Source organism: Hetaerina americana, unplaced genomic scaffold (assembly GCF_022747635.1).
Source record: "Hetaerina americana unplaced genomic scaffold, ioHetAmer1.1.p SCAF_9, whole genome shotgun sequence".
In the NCBI taxonomy this organism is placed as follows: domain Eukaryota; kingdom Metazoa; phylum Arthropoda; class Insecta; order Odonata; family Calopterygidae; genus Hetaerina; species Hetaerina americana.
The window spans coordinates 70,211,877-70,239,290 of NW_027287538.1; the positions used below are offsets into that span (position 1 = coordinate 70,211,877).

Genomic DNA, 27,414 nt, shown 5'->3' on the forward strand with positions numbered 1-27,414 from the left:
ACGATAATTTGTTTTTTTTTGAATCGCGAGAATAACTTCAGGACATGATTCTTGGCAGAATTCTCGTAAATCCATTGTTTGACGTTTCCAATAGCCTTCACTTGTCTGAAACCTATTTGGACGTGATTTTAATTCTACCCATAAATCTGAAATTTTTCATTAAATCTATCTAAATAACATGTAAAAGGCTTTCTTGAAATAGTCTATGTTATTTTTCTGTGTAAATTAGTCTAATATAAGTCTATGTTGTCAATATGGCCATTCTACTTTTCCTAAATTCAACCTGATTGTCCCCAAAATAGTCGCTTTCCTGATTCTTCAAATCGCTGTTCATGATTCTCGTTCTACCTTTATCATATGCCAAATGGCCTTCGCATTTTTCTTTATTTCGGAATTGTAATCAAAATTTTTGTCCTTTTTAAGAACTCGCCCATCGTAACTGCTTCGAATAATTTGCATAAATTCAGTGCGGTTTCCCCAAAACCCCATGTAATCTGTCTTCTCAGGGAAATCATAGATTAGGTCTAATTCACCTACATTTCCCGAGTCAATTCTACGAAATCGGAAGCAATCCACGTTGCATTTAAATGAAGTTGATGCTGCCTAGTATTAACAGTAGAGTTCTTCCATGCCACCTAATTTGAGCCTGTTTCGGTTCCGCTGTTAAATTTCCGCTCTATTCTCTCAGTAGTGTAAGCAGATTTTCCTTTTTAAATTCCTCAGAATTCCTTCCTGTACGTGGTACCCTCATACCCTTATCTCTCTGCCTCTGTAAACTCACGAACCCTTTCATATCCATTAGGTTAGTTTTTGGGCTCACTCTTTTTATTTTACCCTCTTTAATCCGTGTCCACGCTTTTTCATATCCTTGTCCCATTTATCTATTAAATTAAAATGATATTATCTCACCTATCATCCAAAGCTTCCTAATCCTTTTCCTATTCTCTATTCATATTTTTTCCTAATGCGTTATTATTATTATTTTTAGATATTCCAGCCTTTATTACATTCATGATCTTTTCTTAACTCATAATTTTATCATTAGCATTTTTGTTATCCCAAAACGGTATCTCGTCCTAGTTTGAGCTTTTGCATTCTACCTTCATGTACTTCTTCCATTTTTATCCTTTTGAATTTTACTTAACACTTTAGTTGCTTTCAAACATTCATGAATAACAATTGAAGAACCCAATCCGCATTCGCTTCCGGGGAACTGTGCGAATTTATGACGCCGCTGCTCTCCCGTCATTTTCCACCTGTACCGACATCTATTGTACTCTGTGAACCAGGTGTTACTTATAATTAAGCTTTTCTCCGACAAAACGTAATTCCATTATCTTTGCAAGCATTCCCTTTTCCTGACTGCCTGCTGACATTTACTGACCCTTCTTTTGAATTTTTATCATTCCTTCCTCACGAAAATTCACTCTAACGGCTGCTCTGTTTTCAAAATGAGGAAACACTTGGTTCTCAATCGTAAAGGAGTGCTTACGTTTGTCTTGATCAAATATCTGATTCCAACAAAGAGGTAATTAATTTTATGTTAATCCCTAACATGGAAGTTAATAAAATAATATTAAATGCTTGTCGGTACAGGATGGATAGGCGTTGACGAGGCAAATTCAAATTACAGCTCTTTCCAGCGATCTGAAATGTAACAGTGATCAACTACTGAAACCTTTAACAATTACCTTGAATTTTCATTTAAATTTTGACTTTCAAATAGTTCATATTCAATTCAAAGCATAATCCAGAATTTCAGAATGAGTAGCTAAGTCACCCGGGGAGGAGGGGCAGAGAGCCCTCGCTAGATGGATGTATTTTGAGTAGAAGTTGTATTGATTGAATTTTCCCATGGCTAGGTGGTGTTCTTGTGAGATCAAGACGATCTCCAATGTAACTGTGCTGAGAAAACCAAGGGGCATAACGTATGTGGCCCGGGAAAAATATTTATTGAAAACGAATACTTCAGAGTACAATGGGACCAAGTAAGCAATGATTGAATTTCATTGAAGTTATTGATTAATATATAAATACATCGGGACTATGACATTGAATAAATTTGGCAGTGATAAAGAAAATGAAGGTAAAATTTTGAAAGGGAATAATACTAGATTCATTGGAAAAGATAAAAGTAAACATAATATTAATAGCATTTAATTAGAATCATGAACATCTTGTCCCATCCGTTAAAATAAAATTATTTCATGAAAAATGGAAAAATCAAGGCATACATAAAATAATATCTTGGCCAAAGGGATCCATTCTACTAATAACTGAAATATTTGCAATTTCTACCAGTTGAAAAGAAATTATTTGGGAGGATGTAGATTAAGTGATTTATTTAACTGAAAATGATGTGATGGGTCTGAACTTGGTCGTGTAAATATCCTTTACGAGCGGTGGAAATTGTAATTATTTTGGTCTTTAAGAATTATTAGGTCCATTGTGATTGGTCATGAAGATAAATTGAGCCTTGGGGTGTTAGGAATGCAGTGATGATAGCATTAAAATTTATTGTAGCAAGTGTACCCAATATTTTGTCATTATATAAGTAGTGCTAATGTAAAAAAATTGACCGGAATAACGTATGAAAAAATAGACGGATTAAGTAAGAGTAATGACCATTATAGATATAGCACTACAATCTCGCACAAAGGAGTACAAGAGGAAAACAATGACTTATTTGGCAATAGGGCGTGCTGCCCACATGCGCTAAAAGGTTGGGATTGGCAAGAAAAATGATTAGCACGACAGGCAGACATGGAAGCTAAGATACGAGAGACGCGCAATGGCGTATTCACATTCCAAGATACATTGTACGCATTCATAATATCCTATGCATTGTCTCTATGCGTAATGGTATAGGGATAAACATTAAATTAACTCGTAAAATATGTAATCGGTAAATAAAATATACGGTATTGAAAATCCAAATCTTAACTGAAAAGGTTACACGTTTACATGCAGTAGTAAAAGTACGGATAGTTTGACAGTAGTTTACTTCATTTGAAATTTTGCAAATCTAATGGGTAGATACGGCAGATATCAACAAGGAATAAGCTTGTTCGTCATTAAAATTAACATTTTGATTTTAACAGCATGTATAATTGAAATTTAGTATACTTTCATTGATTTTTATCATGGAGTGATGTTTTCATCTTAAAAATTAATTATCATTGGTTCTTTAAAGATCAAACTCGTCCGTTATCCGTCAATTTAAGCAATTTAATAGTCAGAGTTAACCAATTTTTCGGAATTTGAATTTTTTCGGTGACATTTCTTAGAGATTTTATCTTTCGTTCATTAAGGGACATTTCATGAGCATTTTAAGATTCAGATCAATCTAGCGTCATCTAACTAAAAAGTCGCGTCGAATGAGAAGTATTTCAAGGTAGCGATTAATTTTGTTAGCCAAGTAATGTGTAAGACTAAGTTGCATTAATAAATTAAAAATTCTTACTTAGCATGATTGAGTGATTAAACATAATGTAATATTAGCATATTAGTCATACGTCCCTTCTAATGCATCTCTTTCACTCAATACAGCCATCCCGAACTGCAACAACTTGTGTTTTCTTTTCTTGTTTTGAAAACTCTAAAGGTTTGCATCGCCCTAATAATGATTTTTTCGATCTTTTACTATTTTTGAGGCTAAAAAGTAAATAAAATGCCCCGCTTCCTTATTTGATGACGTTGTAGCAATGGGACGTGCAATTCTTTCGATTGAAAGGACGAATGAAAACTTATTACGGTGTATCTTCTATCGTGTCAGTTTTGCAATGTTCCTTCAAGCCTCAGCTAAATTAATTGTTTTATTAATGAGAAACATGTCAGCCGATATGTTTTGCGTTTTAAGGCGTTCTTAAGGAGTTGGTTGGCAAAAATGGACCCCGTTTCGCTCACTACATATTAAGCTAAAGATTCGCAATGAACAGTTGTAAATGATTAGAACAGTGCAGAACATGCACTGTTCCAATTATCCTAGGAATGCGTACGAGGCCCCTTTGTCCATTGATGCGACCGGATAGATTTATTGCATTTTAGTTTGAATCAATGAACTAACTTTTTCTTAAAGCGATTTCTCAATTCAATTCGTGAATCAAGTCAAGGTTTCAAGTCCTATTGAGAAGTCCACCATAAGATTTCGGCGCTCTGAGAAGAATTTAAGGGGAACAGAGGAACTTCTTGCGACCCGCACGACTCGGCCTAGTTGAAAGGGGACTCCGGTGGTGGTCCGAAACTCATAAAAGGTCTACCTTCACTCCGTTGCCGTCGTAAAATCCGACGGCACCTTTGCTCTCCCATGGACACCCCTCCCCCGGAGCGTAATTCCCTTTCTTCCGTTTCTTCTTTGAATCGGTGCGACCGAACTTCGCTGTGAACAGGAGCTATGATTCCAGCACATCTATTTAAATTCACACTCGTTGGGCGGCCCTGTAGGTTTACGGTCTCGAATGTTTGAGTGAGTCTCATCTTATGGCTTTGCTCTCACCATAGGTCACTCGTTCGTTGTCATTGGTGAAGGCCTGCCTGGGGTTGACATGCGTGAGAATCGGTGGAGCGCTAAAAGAAATGGAGTAAAAATCATTAAAAATTGCTCCGTTGGATATGACCTGGACCTCTTGGTGCTGATTGCCTTTCTAGAGCGAGATAAAAAGTATGTTGGAAAACTTGTGGAACGTAGGTATTTCGGTTAACACCCGCGTTTCGACTGAAAAGGCATTCCTCGTGCTCTCAACGGGACAAAATAAATGCACAAGCGTGAAGTTATGCCTACATTAGTATCATTAAATTAAGTGCTCCTTTTTTAAACTGCATCCGATAAGGAAAGACTTAATAGAAAAATTCAGATGAGTAGCCGGTTTTTGTGGGAAGACTACATGCCCCAGGAGTTAGGGACGTAATGAGAAAATGTTTGCTTCGAGTCCTAATCCAGTATTCAAACCACGATAGAGTTACCCCAACTAACCTCCACCAGAATAGAGTGTCTTTCGTAAGAAATAGAAAAAAAACGTTTTCAATTCTAACTCGGCTGACTACTTTGAGCTCGATATCGGTGGGAGGAAATCGGTCTAATGTGGAAACGTTAAAAAGATACTTGCGCAATCTCGTAGCAGGGATATTTAATCCTCGTTTGGAATGATCAGTCATGTATGTGTGGGATCATTTCAAATAATTCAATCTCTATCTTGTCCGCAGTATTTGAGTGGAAACGCTTTATTATGTACACATAAAAAAATGCATAAGCGTGAAGAGAAAAGTGAATTTCACACTTCTGACAATGCGTAAGAAATGCCATAAGTGTCCGAATAAATAATAAAATAATGGAATGCAGAGAGAGACCCATGTGGCGTCTTGCATCTTTGTAGAAAGTACGATCACGCAGAGTATCTTCTTCAGGTGTGGTTAGAAAGTGGAATCTCTGGGATTTATTTACGTGTTAGCCAATTAAGTGCCTACGTTGGCTCGGTATCCACCGTTCGTTGGTTGGCCTCTAGCTGTAGGTATTGAATTCTGTGGTCCTTCGATGGGCACCAATGCCCGCGTGATTCCCGAGGACCTTCCTTAGTGTGAGCTGAGCGTAGCGGTGAAGGAAAGGTGTTCGGGTCGTGCAACCACTCATCCGTCGAACGTCAAATCGCCTCAAGGTGTACCTCCTTTCAATAAAGTTCCTCGGGAGCGTCTTGAATTTCGGAGCTGGAAAGGAAGGGGTCGTACCGCAAGCCACACACTCCACTACTCCAGCCGACCCCCCCCCTACCCCACCCCCCGCACAACTCTCCTCCCTTCATGTCTCCTCATTCCAACCCTTTTTTAAATAGGTCCGATATCATTTGACGGTAGAGCTCATGTCGCTTGGTAGCTCGTGCCAAAAGGGACCATAAAAGTCCCGTCCCTCTTCGGGTTGCAAAAATGAACGAGTCTAGAAAAAATGCAAATTCATCATCCCCTCCCCCCCAACTCCCTCGCTTTCCTTTCCGGCAAAGACTTCTCGTCACCTCGCCGAAGTTCCCTCTTCACTCAGCTGTCTCTCCGACTGCACCACTCACAGGGGCACTGGTGGACGAGCTTCACTACAACCCCATTTACGCGGGGCGAAGAAAATCCCCCGTTGGTAACCTGGAGGCTGCATACTCGCGGTCTATTCACTCGTCTGTTCCAGGCTACCGTCTTTGTGTGGTTAAAAGCACCCTGTCAGGTTGCGCCGTAGCAAGCCCATCTGTGAATTAGACATTGGTAATCTCATTCGCCACTGACCCTGACTCGTGGGGGGGGGGAGGGTCTGACAGATTCCTACCACGACAGATGGTAGTCGGTGCCAGAAGGTCCCGCACTGAGGAACTGTACTCCCGTATGTCCCGCACTGTATCATCCTCATTTCATTTTTGCTTATTTCAACCTACGGTCACTTCGCGTTATATTTCTCCAGCAAATCGTCATGCCTTCAACACCAATGAAACAGCTATGGTCTCTTTGTCACTTAGTTTATATAGCTATGGCCGCGTCATCGCGAATGATTTTTTCATCCTCCTTCGTTTTCAGAAACTGTACCTGAAACTGGCTCGATTATAGTTTTTCCCGTCTCCCCAATAACATCGTGTAAACAGTACCCGCCTGGTAAGCAACCTGTCGAATGTTAACTGCTTCCCGAATAACGCAGGGGAATGAGTACCTGCTATCTTTGGCTGACGAGTCACCTGTTTCGAGTTACCTGCCGTAAAATATCGAACATCACTTGGCTAAGTATTACTCCTCCTGTTGTGTAACTACGTACCGTGCGTTCCATTTTTATTTTTGATACTTAATCCCATAGTGGTCGTAGGAGTGCATCTTGTACGTCAACGGAGACAAAGGAATAAAAACTCATAATAGCTGAAATGAATTTTCTCAGAAAAAATTAATGCCAAACGAGAGCAGATAAGAATGAAACCATTCGAAAGGAATTGAATGAAAAACCTTTGATAAGAGAAGTATAGAGGTACAAGGACTCATTTGAATAACGCCTTGGTAAGAAGACAAACGTGTCCAAAAACAGTATAAGGCTAAGAACCGGAAGGGATCGGAATTTAGGGACGGCCAATGTAACGTCGCTGAAGAAGAACAGGTCCGTAGATCTAAACCGGGAAAGGTTAAAAAGACCACAACAGCGAACGAAGACTGGACAGTGATGGTGGATGTATCTCGCAACCACTCCCAATAAGTTTAATTTTGGTCAGATACTCCCATCAGTATAACCAACAGATGAAATTCAGTCAATAAGAATTAGGATCTACTGTAAGTCGTATTTATGTTTTTTTTGTGTTTTTCTATCATTTCCTGTCTAAAAAAATATTTTCTGCTCAGCAAAGTGTTCTAAGTCTTCAATGAGACGGCCATAGAAAACAACATATTTATTAGATGAAGCTTGAATAAGGAATACAAAAAAAAACTTTTGCCCCTTTTTTGTTTTATTTACACCTATATTTTGCTCGCGAAAACCCGTGATGTATGCAATTCCCGCGTAAAAAATAAGTTCCTATTAACGTGACTATTTCTCCAACGTTAACTTTCCTCATGAAAATGCATGATTATCTCCCTCATGCTACGGTAGTCAACCCAGCGTACTCTCTTCCACCTCAGCCTTCACCCGTACAATAAATCTCTCTTCCTTATTCATTCGTTTCCTTTTACCTCCTTGGAATATTTCCCTGCGGCTTCCCCTCTCCCCAATTCCGAGCGCCTCCTCCTCGTATGACACCTTGTCCTCCCTCTCCACGGCCACAGTCATAGAGCGTTCCAAACACGTTCAGCCGCTTTCCTCATACGTTATATAAATTAATCGCCACTGGTGTGACTTTGTGGAAAGATATGGTTTTCGCAATTTCAGTATCAAATAAATCGTTCTGGCCGATTGAAAAATATGAAAAGGGCCAATATTTCTCAATGAATTTCTAAATATATTAATATTAAAATTATTTGAAGCGTCACTAAATCATGGTTCAGCACTTTGTTGCTGAAATTCTTCACGATGATTCTAGCCAATGCTATATATTTATGTCAACGAAAGTCTCTACGGGTAGAGAGCGATCGACATGATAAATCCTTGTTACTACTGTTTCCAGTACTATTATTTTTGAAGCAGCAAGATAGCTGCATCGTTTTCGTAAGTTTATTGTGTCATGGCTATTACCTTAAGCTATTTAGAAATATCTACCCATTACATACTTATCACTCGTTCAAGGTGTTTTATCTATTAAAGGTAAGTTTTCCACAGTCCCTATTGCGAGGACTTAGTTCTGTTTTCCCTACATTATTTACTTCTTCAGTTTTTCCATAAGTTGTATGTGCGTTTATGGTGTCCCAATGTTTTTTCCAATGTCTCCCTCTACCTCTCACTCATTCTAAGAGTCTCACACGCCCTGATTTCTTTCATTGCCATGACAGCAACCCTTGCTTCATTTGCATCGTAGCTTATTCTCATTCAAAGTTGCAATAGTTTTCATGTTTTCACAGCAAAGCTAAGGAAGAAAGGTAGAGTCGGGAGTGGAAATGTTTGGGAGATAGAGATAGATATTAGGAGAAGCGGAATGAGTTTGAGTCATTTGAACCTTTCCAACTTTTCTCTACCTCCAACTTCTCCAACATTCCTCTTTTGAGGAGTTCGGGACTTCGGGAGGAGGACGGGAATGATGCACGTTTCCAATCATGCGGATGAATATGCCAAATAGTTGTGTAACGCATCCTACCATGTCCAATAAAATTGTGTAAGTAACTTAGTATGAGTGAGAGAAGTAAAGGATGAGGAGTATATCGATAAAGCGGAGGTGGCATTTTAAAGAAATAGGATCAATTAAATATCCACTATGATAGGTATAAAGGATGGGTACATTATTTAAAGTGCCTAAAACATATTATCTAATGCGATAAACTATGGCAAAAAAGTAAAGTTAGATGGGACCAGAAAGGAAGCGTAGGGAAATGTAAGTGAGCTGTAGACGACCAGGCATATAGTCTAAAACCTGAGCAGAAGATTTGCAAAATATTTAATGGGAAGGAAGGTGCTATATTGGGATAAAGAACTTTTGCCATGCAAGAGGGAGGGAATTGAAACGATTGGTAAACTAGTAAAAACGTATGAAAAGATCAATTAAGGGGGTTATCTGGAGCGTAGCACTGTGTAGAATCGCAGCCCGACCTTTGAAGCATGAGGATAATTGCAGATTATAAAGGCTTTTGAGCTATACGTCAAGCAAAATTATGAAAATAAGTTGCGCAGGAAGGAAGACCAATAATATCTTATTAAATATGTTGGATGAAGAGAGAAAGTACGAGAATGTAGATGAAGTCCGAAGGAGACAAAGAAGTGGGTAGGGTATTACATTAATCGTTAGAGGGATGCTAAAGACTAGGGTTTACGTAAGTGCGGTCGAGAAAAACAGAGAATTGGAATGTTAGGCAACATGGATGCGGGTAGAAAGTATTCATAGCCGTTCCCAAACTGAAGTAAATAATGCGCCGAAAACCATTAGGAGTACACGTAATGCATAATGAATAATTAAGATCGTCCAAATCATACCTCAAATTGTTAAGTTTTAGATGGTGAAGACATGTGGAGCATTTACTTGTAGGGAAATGGAACAAGGGACTATTAGAATAAAATAAAACAGTACTCAGAGGGTTTTACGATGTGATCGTGGCCATAATGGGAAGATTGAGTGGAAAATGTTATGTTAAAGTGTATAAGGAGAATGAGGAAGGCAAACTGGATAAATTGCATGTCATGCGAAGCGACTTCCCGCGGTTTGCTATAGAAGGGAAGATCAGTGGGAAGAGAGGAAGAAGCAAATGGACATTTTGCATGCTCATGCATAGGAGACGAAGCATCAACCAAGAAATGGAGCAAAATGCCCAAAAAAAGAGCAACGGGTGAGGAAATTTCCACTAAAACTTTTCCGAAGACAGATTCATCTTCGATGATGCCTATGGTCAGTTGCACTATGGATCTCACATGTTGTAGTTCCAAATGGAAGTGTCTTTACATCCAAAGAGAGTGCTGGTGCTACGTCAGCCTCAATTAGCTCTTGCCTTTTTAGTTAGTTCCCGTTGCTGAACTACACGTCTTTCTCGAAGTTCAAGTTTTCATCTAAGGTATTTATTTTTTTTTTTATTTCCCTAGAGCTTCCTTCACTTTCCCATGTATGTAGATCTCCAGTTTCCGTCGAAGGTACGTTCAATTTCGTGTTGGAATTTCGATTTGTATTTAAGGCTCCTGAATAATTCTCCTTTTAAGCTGCCGATCTGTAGCATTTCGCTGTACTGTAGGCATTACTTTATGTTCAAAATCTCCTTATTATTTCCTTAGTCAGTCGGTTTATCTCTTGTAGCCGCTTTATTTATTACAGCATGAAATTAACTCAAACATTTACGAAATGCTCGCCTCAAATTTTAAACAGGAACCCTGATAATGACCTGACCTGATAAACCCTGATAATATTTTGCGTGGGAACTATACAGGTAATTATCGAAGTAGCGTCAGTGTGTGGTCACTTACACATATTTTAGTTCTCAGTGGTACTGTACGGGAATTTTGCATACTAATAACACGGCTTCGTCCGGGTGGATCACGAAAAACTGAAAGCGTGCCCTGAAACTGAAAATACCCGAGCAGAAGGTTTTTAAATAATATTTTCAGTGCATGGAAAATGTATCACTCATGATTATGTAAAGCGTGTGAGAGGTAACGATCGTCGGTGAAATGAAATTGTAGAATAAACTTACTCTAATTAATACGGAAGGCATAGACGCATTTAAATATATTAAAGCAATGACCCTGAAGTAGCTTTTGATGGGTGCTGGGAGTAGAGCTCAGTTCGAGCTAAGCGCAATGATCCGAAGTCTGCGATTGTGTGGGTTTCCAGTTACTACCCAGGAAATTCCATAGCCTTGGAGTTGAATTGGGCGTATATGCGTGCCAGTGACTGGTTCTGGGTACTATCGCGTTAAACATCAATGCTTTTAACCTTTTGTTGCAAGTCTTTTTTCCTTCAGTTCGCTGAGGAGCCGCAATACGCGTATCCGACGCGCACTCTCGTCTTTCCGTTTTTTGCTCAATTTGAGTAATATTTTGTCAGTGGTGCGGCCCTTATTAAATGTGTGAGTGATTGCTTCCCTAAGTACTTGTGAGTGTTTCAGCTCTGTGTTTGCCCCTGGCGCGGATTTATTCCCGTAAACAGTCACGGATAGTGTAAATCTGTTCATAAGCCCAGGTATCCTTAACTGAGTCCCTTGAACTCTGTCAATAATTCCAATTAGGTTTGAATGTTTGGGTCTGTAGTTGGTCACTAGTGAGGAAGTAGCATTCCCGCCTACTACTGCAGAAGGGTGTCCTGGTTGAGAGGTTGTGGTTGGCCAATGTCGTGGAGTTTCTTTCCCCACAAACCATCACAACAAATTTTGTTTTCCTTGCGGGACGAGTGCTGCTAACTTATTACGGCTATAGGAGTTTTTATTTTAATTTATTAATTTATATTGTAATTATTACTAATTATTAACTCATTTAGTAATTTTCTGTTATCTTTTTTATGAAACTAAAAGTATCACAATGAATGCACAGAGCAAATCATTGCATTGATAGTGTTTAGTGCGGTTTACATCTCTAACTATCGAAAGGATACTTTTGCCCTTGAAAAATGCTATTATTGCCCTCTTAATCGATTCGTGAAAGAGTATAATTATTGATCGGTAATCAGGATTATTTTACACTCGTTTCGGAGATGACTAATGCATTTTTTTCATCCCACATTTGTTGCAGGCGGATGGAAAAATTTAGGTGAACATCAAACTTCCGAAAATGACCATACGAGATCTTACCAAGGTCAATTTTCCTGTCTTCCGAACGAAATGCATAACTGGCCGATGAAAATGAATAACGGTAAGAATTGCTTTAGGTGAAGTCGATTTTCCAAACACAATATGAGGTCAATCGATCCAGTGTTGAAACTCAATAAATTTTCACAATTTATAAAACTCTTTAATGCGTGGATGTATTAATGTTCCAGGCTAAATTTGTATCATCATAGTTATTTACCTCCCTGTGAAATACTTTCAGGAATGATATATATTTTGTATGAGAGCGTATTCCAATTATATTCTTTTCTACTTTCAAAGCAAATAAAACAAATGCGATCGAACACCTGAATATTTAAACCCCTCTAGTAGTCTCACTGCTGCCCTTTAATTTATTATATTGAGATAGTTTGACATGAAAATATTCCGTAATTACTGCTGTAATCGCTGAAAAACATGATTCACAAATATCATTAGAAAAGAATTGGTCCTACATCTGTTCCGTGAAATTATTACGGCTTGTATTTAAACTTGTTCCACAGTATCCATTAATTGAAATTGCTTTCAAAATCTAATTAAATGGCAGTGGTAATACACTTTTTAAAAAGTCTCCTTTAAGTCCATTCACGTTGAATTTGAGATCTTAAAAACGCGAGGCCCTGCACCCAGACGTCGAAATATTCAGAGATAAACGCAAATTATGTTGGAGTTGACGGTATGCGAAGGATACGTGTCCGTTCTCATTTGACCATAACGTAGCATGGTTCATGTTGATCTTTAAATTTGGTGTGCTGAATTGGGTTTCGTCAAGTTTAAAAACGACTTCTTAAGTTATCCAAACACGTGCAATGTTGCCTGCCTCTCCGATGTCACGAGGGCCGAAAAATTAAGAGCCCTCTTGTGAAGAGTGCAAATGAAGTCCGTATCAATAGAGTTGACTACGGAAGAAGATAATATAGGCCTGTGAATCGATTTAGGGTCCGCTATCTAAATAAGCCTGGAGATCATCGCTATCGATTGACGGGATGTTTCTTTTGGTCATCGTACAGAAAAGGGCTATTTACCAATCGCCTCGACTTGATCGCTATCATTTGGAGTGGTAAGAGATATTGAGCTAACATCAAATCTAACAAATATTCCTTACGTTATGTGAGAGCGGCTTCAAGTGGCAGGAGATCAAGTGCAGTTAAGTTTATGATCCGACTGATTTTGATTTATAATGATGAGTTTCCATTTTTTGGTTATAAAACCTGGAGGATTTTATTTTCTGTTCCAAAAAAATCCCAAATATTTTTATAGATTTTTTAAGCCCTAAAAACTTTGGTATCCCATTCCACAAACGGAAAATAGGATCCCTAAGATTTGAAAAAAGTGAATTTTGGCCTATTATAATCAACGATATAGCTCGATCAAATTATATAGCTCAATCACCTCTTTTTTTCTTTATAAAGAGAAGTTAAAACGATAGTCACCAAAATTATCCCTGAATTGATGTCGTAGGAGAACGTACGTACGATGCGTGTGAAAAGAAATAATTCCATGAATTGTTCCTTCTCGCCAAAATCCCACGAAATCAAAAAGAAAACTATATTTATATGTGTTACTATCCACATTTCACCCAATGGTATTTCTTTCGAGTACTTAAATGCCTACAAATGTGAGAAATTATCTTTAGCAAACAGTTTGATGAAAAGATGCTGAGGTTTCTTACCTGCTGTTGCTATCTGCAAACAGTAAGAAATAAAAACATGACTAAGGTGCTCACTAACCGTAGTACTTAATCGAGTGAAAATTTGTAACGGTACTCTTCTGGAAACTTCTAGAAGTACATTTCTTCTAGGAATCTCGGTAAAGCACGGTATTTGCGGAAAATCATAAACCATTAAAATTCCATGCCTATCACTTGATTCAATACAACTCCATTTAACGGGTGAAGAAGAAATTTAGCAATGCTATTCTCAAGCTGATATTATCGTGCTCATTACAAGCTATAGTACCATCGTTTCGCGAATGACGATTTCCAGAGAAAACTTACTATATTCTTTTTCCCTCTGGTATTTGGCTGGGAAATAACTTTCTTGTGCTCGTGAATGCTCATGCTTTTTTTTTGATGACTTCAAAGTTGCTTTCCTCAACTCCATTTTTTTCAGTTGCTTTAATTTCGAGAGTCTTGGGAAAGTAATGCTCATTATTCGGGGAATATTTTGGTGACTGAAAGACGAACACAGTGTAAACACTGTTACTTAAAATTTTAAGCATCTTTGCAAAGTCTTCATTTGAATTTAAACGTACGTATGCCAATCGTGGAAAGTATAAACGACGCTGTACGCTTGTATTTCTGTTGTGCCAATAAGAAAAATACAGCCAACTATACACTCCTTTCATACGAATTCGCTTTAAACCTGTCTTGTACATACTCTCACCGCATCGTAATTTGTTATAAATGAAACTCTTTTTGTCTGGTACGAGATCAGGAAGTTTCCAAACCGAAGATTCATTTGTAGCGTCCCCTTCCGCCGGGGGTTGGTGGTTTGCACTCGTGTCCCTCTGCATGTGTTGCAGGGAGAAACCGCTTGCGCGGCACCTGCTTCATTTTTTTTCTTCTGAAGAAGCCGACACCGACTTAATTCGCGGGCTTGGTTTACGATTACGGAAGCGACCCGAGTCTCACAAGCCGTCTTTACGGGCAGAGTCGTTCCTTCCCTCGAAGCTTGCCTACTCCTCCTCACTCCCCCTCCTCTTCCCGCGGCCCGAATTCGGTCTCTTGCGCTTCCCGCGCTTCGACTTATTTAGTTCCCGCCTAATTAAGGAAACGAGGGGCGGAGGGTGAGGGAGAAATGCTAAAGGATCCGTTTGGAGGGGAAGGCGAAGGGAAGGTGGGAGTTGGTTTGGGTGGGGGGTGAAGGAAGATGTTTAAAAAAAAATATATGAAAACAAATACGAAACGAGACGCGAAACCACTCTGAGGAAATGGATGCGGAACTCGATTGTAATCCCTTCTTTCGCCACAACTTGGGAATGTTTTAAGACCTCGGAAGGGTCGGGGAAGGGGTTTTCGGGGGTCGCTGACGTGGTGTGGGTGCCCTCCCCCTCGGGGAAGGAGCGTAGAGAGGGGAGAAAAAGGGTTCGCTATCCGCCCCTCCCCCGCACATCCGCCCACCCTAATACGACCTCCTTCCGATCTCACCCTTCCCGGCCCCTCTTCAACTCATCCCCATCCGATTTGGGCGTCTGAAGGAACTTTCCAGCGGTAGACTCCTCCCCCCTCCCCCTAACTTCCCCTTCCACTCCTCTCCCAAACCCGCCGATCGCAAAGAAGACAATAGCAGCCGGAATTGGAAGGGGTTTTTTTTCCTCGGTCCTTATAAAAGAAGGATTAATTTACTGAAAGGCTCAGATTCAAAGCATTTTCTTTACCATTCCTTTATCCCGTCTCCTCCGTTTGTGTGAGTCTGAGTTTGCAAATGCCAATCTTTTTCTACCCCCTTTCCCTCACCCACTCCTTCACCCTCCCATCGGCTACCAGCGGTTCCTCCCCTGAGACGCACCCTCGTAATTAGTTCTTTTTGGGTCGTAGGATCGATTCTTTTTATTGCCGGGTACCGTAATGGGATAGGGAGTCGTGGGAATGCTGAGAAATGGCTTGAAACGGCTCTGAGGCTCTCAGCTCGTTGTGCCCCTTACCCTATCGGTTGTATTTGCTCCCTTTCAAATGGGACCAAGATTTTTTTCTTTCATGAAGTATTTTAAATTGGGGAAAAAGTTTTCAACCCCGAAAATTTGACTCAACTCTCATAGAAAGTCTACAAATCAAAAGTAGATAGATTCCTAGGCCTCCTCTATTACGACGGCGCTTCAATTAAAGTTCACAAATTATTTACATTAGAGATGAAAACTCTATGTTCTCATCATTTTCTTCTTCATATGCTCTTACTTTTGTTTGTTAATTAATATTCATTTCCTATCTCTCACTGTTTACTCTAAATTTGCTCCCATCGCTATCTTCTACAGCTGACTCCTTCGCATATTTTTTTCCACTATTCATATTCTATGTATTCGAAGTCCACATATGATTTTTATTTCATACTATTTCTAACCCTTTTCCCCTTCACACTGAATCTAAATTATTTTCTTCCATTTCTATGTGTACATGTCATATCTCTAACCATCTTATTTCCCCATGGACTATACTTTAGAACTATGCAATTTATATAATAATTTGATTTATGTCTTTTGTAAAATTGCATGCAACAGCTTAGTTTTGATTTTTTCTTTTTGATTGGGAAACAGATGATAATCAGATGGAAACTTTCTTTTTTTGTGTTAGAGATTGGTGTTTGGAAGTTTCCTGTAAGTTTATTTTTTTCTGACCGATTTTATTTATTATCTTTTGTAAAATTGATTGGATTTGAGATGCCATGCTATTTTTCCAAGGCAAGTTGGATTGTAATACTTGCAACTTGTGTGCCACCTGACATTGTCTATGTGCATATATGAGTTTTAATAATAATAATACAAGCCGCTCAAACGTCCAAGTTCTTACATGTGTTACCTTTATATTTTTGCTCATTCAAATCCTCTTCTTCTTCTAGTATGTCGAAATTACTCGCCCAAGTGGAAATGGTTTCTCTTGCCTTGCATTTTTTTCATCCATATTAAACGTTTAATTGGACCTCTTTCTTAGTAATGTAATTAGTTTATTTTTCAAATGATTTATTTTATTCTTCGTCGTACATGACTATAAATATGGCAAATAATTGAGGCGTTCTCTTGGCTATTGACCATCTAATGTTCTACTTGATTATTCACGTATTCGACTTAGTAATTCGCCTCGTGTTTCCTAATTTAGACCCACAGTAGAGCCCAGCTTCGCTTACCTGTATATTGTCTTAAAAACAAAGGTCAATCAGGGAGTCTTATCTAACTCCCTTGCGTATCATCGCTTTTTCCGATGCACCTTATGCTGGCTTAACTCCAGGATCGCTGCTTAGGTAACCTCTAAGTCTGTTACATTCTTCCTGCTGTATGCGAGACATCACCATCAAGGGTGGATGCAGTGACATGTACATTCAAAAGGGGCCATAGAGGTCATTAAACTCCCGTTTTTTACCTAAAGTAACATTTCTTATCGCACGAAAATAATTTTGAATTTAATTTTTGTATTCGGGGTTAACCTTAAAATTGCCAAATTTTTTATCATTGCACCAAAGATTACGAGATCTAATCCTTTTTAACATTCTAAATGTAATTAGTTATTTTGATTTTCTTTTTTCTTGTAACATTAAATGAAACAATGCGTTGCATTAGGTTACACATGGTCATTCGCCTGTTTCCACCATCAAAGGGATATTATTTTAGTCTTTAGTTGTAATATTTTTACTAAATTATTACAAGAACTTGTTTTTTTACGAGCTATAAGATTTTAACGAATATTCAAACGCAATTTACAGGAAACCTTTTTAAAAGCTTTCTAGTAAAAAGTTATAACTAGCAGAGTTAGCAATGATGATTGCGTGATAGCGGTGGAATAATAAAAGTAGTAGTTGTTCTTCCAGTTCGCAATCCTCGGATGTGTTCTGTGATATTTTTACTTGCAAATGAGGACATTAATGCTAAAATAATGGCGTTTAGAAATTTCTTATTCACGTCAGTTGATAATTCATAGCAACCTAAAGTTTCACAGTGTCTCTTTATAGCATTTAAATGTAAAACTTAACCGTGTCGTCATGTCTTAAATTTTGTCATACATACTGCTTCGTTAAACGTTAATATATGACGTTTTCCGGGGGCCATTAAATGAAACGTTTGTCAGAAAATAATTTAAACTCGTAAATACATGTAGGTGTAGGGCCATAGAGATTTTATTAATGGTTCAATCCAGCCAAATCGATATTTTAGATTATCATGAAATGCACTGAAACGTATAATTACAAGTAGGCGGAGGCGCGCAAGCGTGGGGTTCTGGCTATCCATAAGAGAGATTGCTATTTAATAAAACAAGGGGCAAACTTAGACCATAAACAATATCTTTAATTTGTGACCACAATGCTTAATTTTTAGGAAAATATTTACATCTAAATGCTGGAATTACAAACTGACAGTATTTATTCTACACTATTACTGAAATAAAGTTTTTATTCATTATTAAGGCTTTGATATGTTTCTGTAATGTTGATTACCCAATCTCTCACATGTAATGAAAAGGATGACGGCTTGCGACGGAAGATTCAGTAAAGATGATTCCTTCCACGGAAGGTGGTTGCGTTTAAAATGCAATGCCTCTCAATTGCCTTTTTTTTAAATGGCATGAAATAGTTATATATCTGTCAAATACTCTTCTTTCAAGAATATTTTCAATAATAAATATTTCTAAAAAACATTTATTCTTATCAAATATGTAAATCCTAGGTTGTCCAAAGATGTAAAATTTCCAGCGGAGATCATGTTGGACTATCGTAACAGACTTTGGACGGATTTATTGCTTGTGCAGCAGTATTAATCGAAAACTTTTAGCGTGATTTTTTTCTAAAATATGGCATTGCTTAGCAATAAATTGTGATGCAACAGGAAAGGTAGTTTTCAAGGACAATAACTATAAAAAAAACGCATAAAATTGCTAAAATTGTTTAAATGGCTACCTTGGGCATAAAATTAAATACCCAAAACTTTAGTATTAAAATTTTAAGTTATTTCAGCCGTAAATGTTTCTTGAACTAATTTCAAAATGATTAAAGGATTAACTCCGGGTTCTAAAAATGTGCAAGTAGTTTATTGATCGATGAAAAATTTTTACGAACCACTTCTGCAGAGCTACATTACCAGGGATCGACGCACTAGCATCATCATCACTTGAGGTAAAGGAAACGGCAATTCTCTTTTATGTTTACCGAGGAAGGGAGGAACAAGATAGGCCGCATTATGTAACTGCTGTGTGGTGTGATCCAAAATGAGAAGATGTTTGCAAATTTGCCCTTTACGTTAACAATTATTTTCTCAAGTATTCAAATGTTTTTAATTCCTTTAGTTAATATCTATTCGTCATACATCATATCACAATTGCCAGACCTTAGGATGTAAATTCTACTTCTCTTTCTGGGATTCACACAGTTTACTTAGGTTTAATGTGATGTTAAAGGAAAGGTGAAATTTTTCTTTGAGAATTCTTTTAAAAATCCTATTAGTGATGTTGACTCATGCAGGTTTTCCACCTTTCATCATTTAGATAGTGAAGTTTCACGCATTTCTAACTTGCTCTCTGTAGGCGCACTCAGACCAGGCAAGTGGGCGTCAGCTTGGCCTGCGAACGCCTGTTATGCCAGGCGGCGTCGCCATCAACGTGATGCCAACGTGGAAGAGTGTGCGTAATTCACCTGAACGCCGCGAAAACCTTCGTCCGATATAGTTGATGTTGCCTAAAATCCGGACTGAACACTATTTATGCTTTATCTTAGAGGTGGGATCACTAGAATAAATTAAATCAGGTGTTCTTTTTCTTGATTTATAAGCCATTAGTGACTATTTACGAGTAAGCTAGGTGGATAACCATCAAAACCGACATTTTGCTTAGTTAATGCAGTGAATTCAGCCAAATTTTTCTCCCCTGATTATTTTTTTGATTCAGATGAAAGTGGCTGTTTTCTTACCTTATCTGATTATGATAATTCTTTGCATTGTAACCTGGGTCGGATGACTTCGTAATTGCGGTCTGTGAAAGTCTCCCATCAATCAATGCATTGAAATAGGCTGCCTCAAAGCATCGAAGGAGTGAGTTTGATTTATTCAAAAAATGTAGGTTTCAAATTAAAAAAACATAAATAGTACCCATTTTTTCTCTCGAGCATTCAAGTGTAAATAGATCTCTTTCATCATCCCTGTATTCCTACTTCTTGTGGTAGCATATTCTCACTAGCCTCAACTATCTTATTACATTTCATTTCCATTATAAATTTGATTTTCTATTAACCATTAGCTTTGTTGGTACTTCACTTCACTACCCCTTCAATAGTGATTTTCGCGGTACCATTCAGTCCATCCTTTCTTCTTCTTTTACATCTCCGCAATGACTTGGTTGAATGAGAATTGGGTCGAAGGCTTACTCGCCTTCGAAACCCTTCGCCTGGTAACTGTGGCATTAGGACATAAAGAGGCCAGCATCGGTGATGAATTTAATGAAATTAAGGTGGTAGTTGCATAACCAGCAAAAAGGCAACTCATGCTTTATTGAGTTGGTTCAGAAGGCTAGAGAACTTTCATAGAATATAAATGAAATCTCTTAAGAACGAACAAGTTGTTATTCTGATTCTGACGCAATTTCCGTCTTCATTCCGTTACATTTTCCGCCGACGCTGGTCTCTTGCCATCCCCCCGATACTTTCTTGAAGTATTTCTTTCCCTTCTTATTTACTGTTTAACGCCCTTCGGCGTCAAACAGTAAATGGCACCCTTGGCCACTGCGTTGGACTCAAATGTGCTTATATGCGCGGGAATATTCCCTCCACTGTGTGATTCCTATTTTAAACCAATAACACTAATAGCAATTTGAATAACTAAATTTTACATGGTTATACGGTCGTATAATGTATGACATATAGTCATGACTATGAAATGCACAGAAGTTAGTTGTTTTCCATTAAACTCGTATCTTATCGTTGTACAAACTCTATTAATTAAAATTTGACCGCGGCAGTGCTCTTGAAAAAAATAAATTCAAATGCCGTTCGGATTATTATTATACATTTTCGTATTTATTGGAGGCATATCTATCATATTTATTGGAGAAGTATCCTTATCTGTTTTCTGACATTTAAATCAATCACATTATTAATTCCATCCTTTCTTTTCTTTCAGGTGACAATATGAATTTCATCAAAGATGCCATCTTAGCATTACTCCAAATGTTCCGCTTGCCCGTGGAAACCCTTCCTCTCATCTATACAATACTCCAAGGTGCAAGGTGTGACGTAAAGGAAGCATCGAACCAAATACAAAATGGTGGGTTCAGGATCATAAGAGTGCATTGAAATTTCGTTGAAATGAATTTATTTGCCAAATTTTGGGAGAGATAACTGTCTGTTATCATGCCCTTAAATACGAATCGTGCACGAATCATGATTCAAAACGCAGTTGGCTGATTGTGTTCAGAAAATTGGAGCGTTTCAAGGCCTGGAAAGCCTTGAATTATTATTTCGTGCTCAAATATGATGTTCTTCATCTCTTCTCATATTAATACATTCTGTGTGATATGCATTGGTGTAATCCATTATATGCATATAATTTGAAGTGTCAAGGTGGGTTGAAGTCCTTTGGGGCTAATGGTTTCTGATTAAAAATAAAAACCCCACATGGAATATAAATTATTTCAAAAGAGCGTGGTAGAAACACTGTGTTTTGTGATTTATTCACAAATATACATATAATTCATAGCAATCCCAATTTTAAACGACACGTATTTTCTATCCACTTCGTAACTCTTCAGTGGAAATATCAAGTCTCATTTTGTTGTGATCAACGGCGAGGGAAAATTGAATCTTGTGTGTCATTGAAGAAATGGAATGTGACAATCAATCACGTGTTTCCTGTATTTCTTAAGTATTCTTCGTAATGTGCTAAGGTTCAAAGGTGATTCATTAAGCCAGTAAGCAGGAGTCAAAGGTGCCACGCGAAGATAATCGTGCAAAAGAACTATTGCGGAAGTTATATGTGAGTTTCAAATTGTGTATAATTATTCAATTTTTTAAAAAATAATTTGGAGTGGTTCTTGAATCAATTTAAAAACGTTGAAATACTTTCGGAAAGTGTAAAGTGCTCCCTCTAGTGCTTTCTGTAATATGAACGAGGAGCAACTTGTGAGAAATTAATAACGACAAGAAAGTTTTGAAAAGAGCAATGGATTATATTTTGAAGATTGAACAGCTTGGTCGAATGGATCACCAGAGAGTGGGCCCATGATTTACCGTCAAAGAGTGGTGACGTGATATAAACCATATTGAAAAGGAAGTACTATGTCAGTACGTGTGGAAAATATACGATGGGAATAAGATCATCTCTTTCACATCAGTGCTCCTTGAAACAGAATTTTAAAAATAATGCAAAGTATTTATAGTTTCTGTGCCAGGAACCTCAAAGAGGCCTAATATGGAATCGAGTTGCAATAAGTGTAGAGTTTTGAAGTCTGACCAATTTGAGTTGTTTGTGATTCTTTTGAAAAAGTTATATTTCGTAACCGTTTTCCCCAGATAGGAAGTGCACTTTATTCTACTAAAGAGTAAAATATACATACATGTAATATTTTCTCACCTGAGATCACTCGAGCTAAGTTGAAAATATCTCAACTCATGTTTTCACAAATTGTGGAATCAAAAAGTTTGGAAAAAGTGAAACCGATTTTTAAGTATCCACATACCAATGTTCAGCTCGCAATGTGGCTTTTAAAGTTATCCAACTCCAGAAGAACTACTTGAAGCAGATAATTTTGTTGAATGTGGCGAACAGTTGAAAGAAATGGTTAACATTTCTACAGAAAACGGAAGAAAAATAGCAAAGAAAATGCTAAATACAGATTGAGAAATTAAAGTTTTTGGTGACGTTTAAGTTTTAAATAAATTAAAGAAGACATAATGTTTGAATGTTATCAAAGCTAAAAAATAGGAATTACTGGAATTAAAAATAATGTGGATCCGACGACTCTTCGAAATACTGTCGGCATGTAGAGTGGAAACAGTTTCTTGAAGAAGCAACTTCGGATGCTGCCACTCTAGGTACATCTAATGGTGCAGCAGACCTGGATGAATGACTTTGGAACACTTGTTGGTTTTCTCAGTGATTTTACGAATAGCAATTTTTGTGATTCCTTTAAGTGATTTAGGCATTTGATACAATGGATTTGTGAATGCAATTACGTGTCTCAGTAATTAATGATATATGCAAGTTTTATGGCAGTTTGGGTATTGATTGTCTACCTTACACTTTTCTCGATATTTTTTTGGGTCGTGGGGACGATTAAACTCCCCAAAATGTGGCAACAAGACTCAAAAGAAAAGTTTCGTGTGGCTAACATAATTCATACATGACTGTGATACGGTCTATCGGAAGCAGTAAATAAGATCTGATTCTCATTGTGCGGCAACGAGGAAAATTGTCCAGAGTTTATACTTTAGATACGGATAACTAATTCGCAAGTAAATTAGGGATTACAGCTATTGTGCCTCCATCTAGGAACTTTGTGATTCTACGTCGGCCTTTAAGCTTCAGTGATCTCAAAGGTGAAGCATGCCTAACTAATAAAAAGAACTGTGTTATCAAAAATGAAACACCAGTCTGTGGCGAGCGAAAATGTGAAATATATCGTTATGAAGGATTGAAAATGCTGTAAATATAAGCTATAAAATGATAAATGATTTGACCGCCATGGACGTTGACCACGGAGTGAAAATGTGGAGTTTCATACGGGCGTCGCAGACGAGGAGTTGCTTGAAACGAAAGGTTGGCAGTTTGTGTGAAAGACGATTCGAATAGTTTTCCTGTGAATCTAAATGGCTGAAACTTTTGGAAGTGAAAACCAAAATGTATTTTCTCTGATTGTCCAAAGGGTGATCTGTAGAAAACAACCCTATTTGTTATATTCACAAATTTACTTCACTTTATAGTGCACTCTAGTTGTGATTTAATCTTTCGTCAGAAAAAGAACCTCCAAATGAGCAGTCACTGGAAAATGGACAGAGAGGAAGCTGAAGAAGACGGCCCTATTGTTTGTGCTTACAAACCCGTGGCAGTGTTTGCGAAATGAAGGAATGCTTAGTAAAAATATCACTTAATACAACTGTGGTGGCCTAGTGTTATTGGTTTCTACATGTCTACCAGCGAAAGGTGACCTAACGAGGCAAAGAAAACAAACGTTTTGCACCAGGAGAAAATGTCTTCTTAAATATTTGCTTATAAGCCAATAAAATATTGATTGCCTCTGAAAATAATAAGCATTCCGATGCATATGGTATTTCTGCAATGAATGATTCCTAAAAGGATTAATTGGGCTACGCTATCGACAAGACGTTCAACCATAAAATATGTGAATCCTTGCTGGAGCTATTTCATGGTTATTTCCTCAAAAACAGAAGTCATACATATTTCCTTCTTGCTATTGGTGTTGAGGAAAACTATGTAATTGTGTCTTTTACTGGGATGGTAATATTTTAATGTCAAATGTGTCAAAATATATTATTGGAACGTATACACATACTGATGATAAAGGATTTCTAATTAAAAGGTGAACGTGCACGAAAATATTTTCAAGAATTGTGTCCTTGTGCTCGCATTCTTGGCAGTAAAATTGCCTGTTGTGGAATTTCAAGAAGAGTTTCATAAGAAAATGAAAACGAGTGAAATATATGTTATGACGTGCTCTACGAGATGTACTCAAAAAGTAACGGGAATTCCGTAATTTAGCGCGTTAAATCAAGCAAATTCGTTCTATTGTTTTATTGTTATGTTGGTCAACATGCCTGAAAAGTATCTGTGCAACATAGTTATATTGGACACTATGTGGTGTGTTGTCATCTGTCAAAAAGGCTTCAATGTGCTATGGCAGGGACGGCGATTATATATTTGTGTACTAAAGGGATCAGAGAATTTGAGTGAAAGCTTTCTAAAATAATGAATTAAAGTGCGGTAAAGTTTTATAAATGTTGAATATCGCTTTTAGTGAGCCTTCTTTACATAAAAAAGGATTTAAGAGTGGTTTAAGAGTTTTCAAGATGGCCGTGAAGACGTTGGCCGGATGACGACCGCTCTGGACGTACCAGCACATCAATAAACGATGAAAACGTCAAAAAATGAAAGGAATAATAATGAGTGATCGCTAAATTGCAATCAGAGAAGTTGCTTATGATGTTAGCCTGTCAATTGGATAATATTGTGAATTTTTTTCGGATGTTTTGTGCATGAAACGTGTGATAGCAAAATGTGTTTAAAATTATTGCATTTTGAACAAAAACAGCGGAGAATGGAAGTGCCTTAGGAGTCACTAGATGAAGTCAACAACGATGAAAAACTACCGAAATGTTTCATAATAAGTGATAAAATACGATTTTATGGATATGACGCCGAAACTAAAGCTCAATGGTCCCAGCGGAGACATTCTGAATGACCAAGATAGAAAATGTTGTCAAGTGTGATGAAATTTGAAAGTTATGCTTACTCTCCTCTTCAATTCCATTGACAAAGAGCACCACGAGATCTTGTCACATGGTCAATCGTTCCATAAAGACTACTACTTACAAGTTCCATGCCGTTTCCGTGAAGCGATATGAATAAATCGCTTCATTTCACCACCTTTCCATAAATTTTTGGACAAAAACAACACTTAAATAGTGTCCCAACCTCCACATTTGCCAGGCATGTGCCCAACAGTTGCTTTGTGTGACATTTTCCTGTTCCAAAAAAATTAAGAAAACCTTAAATAATGAATAAATTTAACTATTACCTAGCAATTCAAATTCTCGTAATTTACGTATTGAATACACGTCATATGTATTCAGGGTACCAGTCAAAAGTTGCTGGCGAAAAGTGAGTCAATGTAATCATTTTCAAAATCATGCTGAAAAAGTGACGGCAAACGTTTAAAAAAGGGAACATATCAAAGGCCAAGTGCCGAGTGGCATAATTGCGGATCCATGGCAATAATATTTGCGCTGGATCAATCACTGCTCGATTTTTTATTTCTTAGGCTATTTGTAAAATTCTACTACTCAGTAAAAAAGTGATCAAATATAGGTCATTCATGAAATGGAAAAATAAAAATGTGCACAGTTTTTTAACAAATATTTTCCATGCTGTTAAGTGCGCATGAAAAAGCAGAGATTACTGCTTTGTGCACTGGGAATGAATGAAATGAAGTTTTGCATGACCTTCCTTTTTTAATATTTATTGTTGACGTGAAAATAACGAAATAATGAATGTGTTTGTGATGTTGGTGATATTTTATGCTTTCTTGGTGTGAGACTTAGACTATATAAATTTTGATGGATAATTATTTCTTGGGGATGACCATTGAATGATAAATAATTTTAAGACATGAGTTTATGAGCTGGCAACCACAAGTGGTAGCTTGCCGTTGCAATTTTGAAGGAATGCATAGTGAGATGTACGTGGCATGACTAATGATCAAAAGTGAAAAGCTACGACATATCTCATGCATTTCTGTTTTCTGGTCAAGGAAGAAATTTTCTATTTCTACTCCTCATTACATTTTTAAGAATGATAAATTTTACAAGTTTTAAATATGTGGGCATTTTGAATGCCAGGTGAGTGAATTACGTTTTTCTATATTTTACACCAATTACGTGAATGATGAGGAAATGGAAAGTATATCTGTTTATTTCCTAATATTATCTTCACCTACAAACAGTTAGTGAAATTGTCGATTCATTTATTGGAAACTTACAGGTATTCGGTAAGGTAAACATTTTGTGTACAGTCAAAAATTGTCATCTGACATAAATATGCAACTAGTTATTCATGTCATACATTGAAACAGAGTTTCGTTCCTGTCGAAAAGTGGATTGCAATTTATGATCTCTTTTTTTAAAAATCAAAACCATGGCGTAATGTGTTTTCCGAAGGATTTCTAAGTTTATTGATATTTTTGTAAATATAAGATTACATGAAAATCTGCTCGTCCAAAAATTACTTCACGGATGAGTTCAGTGAGCCAAAGCTGAATGAAGGAATGATACCACTGCAACATATCGGAAAGCTATATCGACATGAGAAAAATAACCAAGATGGATAGTCATATCTATCTATCACTGTCAAGTTGGATGAAACAATTAAAGCCTTGAAATGTGTTGTGTTGACAGTGCCCTTTTTGTGAATTCACAAAGGGTTTTCTCGCCCAAAACAAAACTAATGAGGCCAGTGATTCCAATTACTCTCATGTCGAGCTCAAAGTTGGAAAATGGTGTTAATAAAACATTCAGCAAACATCCTCCTCCGGCTTAAACATCACGCATAGTGGTGAGAAAATTGATCGACTAATATTTCGTTTTAATCCAGAGGTTGCTGGAATTCTACGTCTTGTGTGTCAAATATTGCTTTCACCTTTCTTCATCAGATCTTGAAATTGGTCTGATGAATGAATAACAGATGCGTAGTCTATTTGATCATGGAAAACTAGGCAGTGAGTCTTGGTTTATAGCTGAATAAGGGCTGGAATAGCCACCGTCTTCTTGCTAGTTGCAGTGGCTACAGATAAGAGCATTCACAGAGTCAAGTGTATAAGAAAAATTTTGAATGGAGAAAGTGTACAAGAGTAAATTGATGCCATCTGAAAGCACATGGATGGGAGTCCATGATGTCACATAGGTTATCTATTGCAACATCAAATACCTGCGCTTAGGTCATCTCACCCTATTGCCGATTGGATTCAACCCACTTGCAGATTGCTGACTACCCTTACTGACGTCTTCACTTTAAGTTGTTCATCACCAACCCTCGAACGGTAAGACCTTTTATAAGTTTCACTCTTTCTGTCATGGCGATTAGCATTAGCATATGAGGTGAAAAGGTGAGGTAGGGAATTTCTCAATACTT

General features: G+C 37.6%; 1 protein-coding gene across 2 annotated transcripts in view; it reads left to right on the plus strand.

Moving 5' to 3' along the window:
• Positions 1 to 27,414, plus strand: part of LOC139698949 (protein doublesex-like) — a 339,040-nt gene that overhangs the window by 174,702 nt on the left and 136,924 nt on the right. Inside the window, exons 2-3 of one of the 2 annotated variants that reach the window (XM_071597923.1) lie at positions 11,795 to 11,914; positions 20,677 to 20,820. In XM_071597923.1, coding sequence (XP_071454024.1) covers positions 11,795 to 11,914; positions 20,677 to 20,820 — 264 coding nt within the window. The remainder of the gene's footprint in view (positions 1 to 11,794; positions 11,915 to 20,676; positions 20,821 to 27,414) is intronic. The other variant, XM_071597925.1, reaches the window with a different exon arrangement.